The sequence below is a fragment of the Hevea brasiliensis genome, unplaced genomic scaffold (assembly GCF_030052815.1).
Source record: "Hevea brasiliensis isolate MT/VB/25A 57/8 unplaced genomic scaffold, ASM3005281v1 Scaf392, whole genome shotgun sequence".
Lineage (NCBI taxonomy): Eukaryota > Viridiplantae > Streptophyta > Magnoliopsida > Malpighiales > Euphorbiaceae > Hevea > Hevea brasiliensis.
The window spans coordinates 16,782-20,839 of NW_026614909.1; the positions used below are offsets into that span (position 1 = coordinate 16,782).

At 37.8% G+C, this 4,058-nt stretch overlaps 1 protein-coding gene across 1 annotated transcript; it reads left to right on the top strand.

The window, feature by feature from the left end:
• Window positions 1–202: 202 nt before the first annotated feature.
• Window positions 203–3,361, top strand: LOC131177282 (putative receptor-like protein kinase At3g47110). Its single transcript, XM_058142248.1, has 3 exons — window positions 203–693; window positions 741–2,827; window positions 2,922–3,361. The coding sequence occupies exons 1-3, from the start codon at window positions 203–205 to the stop codon at window positions 3,359–3,361; spliced, it is 3,018 nt and encodes a 1,005-aa protein (XP_057998231.1).
• Window positions 3,362–4,058: the final 697 nt, after the last annotated feature.

Consider the following 4,058-nt stretch of genomic DNA (forward strand, 5'->3'; position numbering starts at 1 on the left):
TTTTAGCACCACTAAACGACGAGAAATTATCAAACTACAACTGGTCAATTTTGTTGACTATAAAATGAAAAGAAGTCACTAATCACTAAGCACCTGCTCTCATCGTGGTTGCTTCCAAACTTTAAGTGTCTGTTTTGCTATGGAGCATCTTCGTTTCTTTCTGCTCTCTATCTTCCAAATTTATCTATGTTGCTTCGTGAGCATGGCGGAAGGCCTCAGTGCCAGCACCGACAGAGCAGCCCTTCTGTCTTTCAAGGCCTCAGTTTCTGACCCTCAAACCTTTCTTGGCGGATGGACTCATCAAAATATTTCTCACTGTACATGGTACGGTGTCACTTGCTCCATCAAAGGAGCTCGAGTCCGGTCACTTAGCCTTTCTGGCCTCGGCCTTTCTGGTCCCATACCCTCTCATCTCTCAAACCTTAGTTCCCTCTTTATGCTTGACCTTGCCAATAATTCATTTTATGGCCAGATTCCATCTGAGCTTGGTCGTCTCTCCCACCTTCAATATGTTTTCCTTGAAATGAATTCCATCAATGGCACCATCCCTGTTCTTCTTTCTCAGTGTCATAACCTTAAGACGATCCGTTTAAATGAGAACCAACTCACTGGTAACATTCCTTCTCAACTAGGTTATCTGCAAAGACTTGAAGTTCTCCACTTGTCTATCAATAACCTCACTGGTGCTATCCGGCAACATTTGGAAATCTAACTTCTCTCACGAACCTTTCCATCTCAAGAAATCAGCTTCTTGGTGAAATTCCTAGTGAGCTGGGTCGTCTTCGTAACATTCGTGAGTTTCATGTATCCGAGAATCAGCTTAGTGGAGAGATTCCATATTCTATTTGGAATATTTCTTCTATGGTCTTCTTGTCTCTAACACACAACAACCTTACAGGAAAGCTACCGAGTGATATGGGTTCTGCTCTTCCAAATCTCAGGATGCTTTACTTGGCACGAAACAGGCTTGAAGGAATATTGCCCAGTTCCTTATCCAATGCCTCACGTATTCAATTTCTGGATCTCTCTTCCAATGGTTTTCATGGGCCAATTCCCCTGTTTGGAGGGATGAAAGATCTTCTTCGTTTAATTATTGGGAATAATTTTTTTCATTCTACTACAAAGCTTAATTTCCAGCTAATTGATTCTCTCAAAAACTGTACTCGGCTGCAGTATCTCTTGATCTTTTCCAACCAGTTGGCTGGTCAACTTCCAAGTTCCGTAGCAAATCTGTCGACCCATCTGCAACAGTTTTGTTTTTCTGATAATTTATTGACTGGAAGCTTCCCTCAAGGTATCGAAAGGTTTCAAGAACTCGTGTCCCTATCGATAGAAAAAAATTCTTTTGTTGGTGATATACCAGAAACCATAGGTAGGCTTAAGAAAATACAGAATTTTGCAGCATACGACAATATGTTCTCAGGAGAAATTCCGGATATATTTGGCAATTTTACGCAACTCGCTTCTCTAAGGATAGGAGGAAACCAGTTTTTTGGTAGAATACCCACTAGCATCAGATCTTGCCAGCAATTGAATACACTAGATCTAGCTGCGAATATGCTCAATGCAAGCATACCAAAGGAGATTTATGGGCTTTCCACATTAGTCAGGTTGAATTTGCGACAAAATGCTTTATCCGGTCCTTTACCTGCAGAAGTTGGTAACTTGATACATATGCAATTCATGGATGTTTCTGACAACCAGTTGTCAGGAAACATTGCCTCAACAATTGGTAGCTGTTCAAGCTTGCAACGTCTCTTCATGGCTGGAAACAATTTCACAGGTTCCATCCCAAGCACAATCGGACAATTAGCATATCTCAAGGCCTTGGATCTCTCTTCAAATAGACTCACTGGTACAATCCCTGAAGAGCTAGGACAACTTCAGTATTTAGTCCAGCTTAACCTGTCCTTCAATCATTTGGAAGGTGCAGTTCCAATGACCGGTGTCTTCATGAACATCAGCCAGGATAATCTCAAAGGAAACGACAGGCTTTGCCATGATAATCAAACAACAGCAGAAAAATTGGGACTCCCTCAATGCATTGCGAAGAGAAGAACCAGGCATCTTCTGTTGAAGGTCATACTTCCTGTTGCTATTGTCGCTTGCTTAATGATTATGTTTTTGTGCTTTGCATGCAAAGTTATATACTGGAAAAAGCAAAAGACGAAGAGAGGCAAAGGAAGGTTGTCCTCTCCTTCAAAGGGGTTGCCTCCAAAGATATCTTACTCTGATATCCGGCTAGCGACAGACAACTTTTCAATGGAAAATTTGATAGGGAAGGGTGGATTTGGTTCCGTTTACAAAGGCGTCATCAGAAATGTTGAAGATGGATCCTGCACTGGAGAAACCATCGTTGCTGTAAAAGTCCTGGACTTACAACAAAGTAAAGCTGCACGGAGTTTTGCAGCAGAATGTGAAGCACTGAGGAGTGTAAGGCACAGGAACCTTGTGAAGGTTATCACTTCTTGCTCTAGCATTGACCATAATGGAGAAGAATTCAAAGCTTTGGTTATGGAGTTCATGTCCCATGGTAACTTAGATAAGTGGTTGTATCAAGAAGATGATGAAGAATCTGGTTTATACCTAACGTTATCGCAAAGACTGAATATTGCAGTAGATGTGGCTTCTGCCATTGATTACTTGCACCATGACTGTGATCCGCCAGTAGTTCATTGTGATCTGAAACCTGGAAATGTGCTATTAGACGATGATATGGTGGCTCATGTTGGTGATTTTGGATTGGCAAGGTTGCTTCCTCAAAATCCATCAGGGAATGACAGTAGCACAATAGGACTCAAGGGCTCAATTGGTTACATAGCTCCAGGTACAATGACGAGTCACTCTTCCATAAGTTAAATCACTAATCATGATTATATAACATATGTATTAACTCGTATCTGTTAATTAATTTGTTTTAGAGTACGGTCTGGGTGGCAAACCTTCAACCTCCGGGGATGTCTACAGTTTTGGGATCCTGCTACTCGAGATGTTTATAGCAAAGAAGCCCACTAACGAAATGTTCAAAGAAGGTTTAAGCTTGAATAATTTTGCGACGGCAGTAAATGAGAATCATGTCATGGAGATTGCCGATCCAAGGCTTTTCAAGAACAATTGGGACAATTCATTGCAAAGAACAGACATTGGTTATTCTAATGATGGCTCCAGCGGAAATAGCAATACAAGTAGTGGCAGTACTATTTATTCGCTAGACAAAAGCCGAGAGTTGGTAGCTGCTGCTATAAGAGTTGGTTTGTCATGTGCAGCTTCTTCGGCGAGAGATCGTTTATCCATGAGAGAAGCCTTAGCGATGCTGGAAAAGATCAAGAAAGCAATGCCCCAGACTAATAAATTGTATTAATCGAATCCAACCGAAGTAGGAATTGAACCCAGTTGAAGTGAAAGTTTAGTTTGATTATTTATATTCTTTTTTTTTTTTTTTGAAAACTTTGATTTTTTATATTCTTATTCTTTGGGCTTACTAAATTTCATAAATTATGCATTGTAAAATTGATAAAATCAACAAAAATTAGTTATAAATTTGACAAATTGATCCGTTCAATTTTTTTTTTCTTTGAAAATAACTGAATAGAAAATCAAACTTTTTAAAAAATATTAACCGAATTAAACCTATTTAATTGAAAAATCAAATTAAAAAACTAAACTAAAATAATTTAATTCAATTTTTTTATTATAATCAATTTTTACTCACTTCTATTAAAAAAAATGTGTGATGTATTATAATTGTATACTATGTATGAGTGTATAATAATTAAAGTATGTGATAATTATTTATTAATTTAATATAATATAATAGATTAAATGTAAAATATTTGATAATTATTTGTTAATTCAATATAATATTCTTAACGCTGTAATTGAAAACCAAATAAACAACTCAACAAAGGGACGTAAGCTTCAATGAACATAAAACATATAAACTAATTATAATTATTAATAAACTTAGCCTCTGAATCTGCCAAGTAATTAAATCAAGTTAAACATAAGCAATCTGCATATTTGTAGATTTGAAAATTCTTTTGTGAAGAAATTGGGTG

Excerpts from the sequence above, each read along its gene's own strand:
- LOC131177282 (XM_058142248.1), top strand. The coding sequence starts at position 203 with ATGGCGGAAGGCCTCAGTGCCAGCACCGACAGAGCAGCCCTTCTGTCT. Across the intron at positions 694-740 it reads AACCTCACTGGTGCTATCCG|AAATCAGCTTCTTGGTGAAA; the intron begins GCAACATTTGGA and ends TTCCATCTCAAG. Across the intron at positions 2,828-2,921 it reads AATTGGTTACATAGCTCCAG|AGTACGGTCTGGGTGGCAAA; the intron begins GTACAATGACGA and ends AATTTGTTTTAG.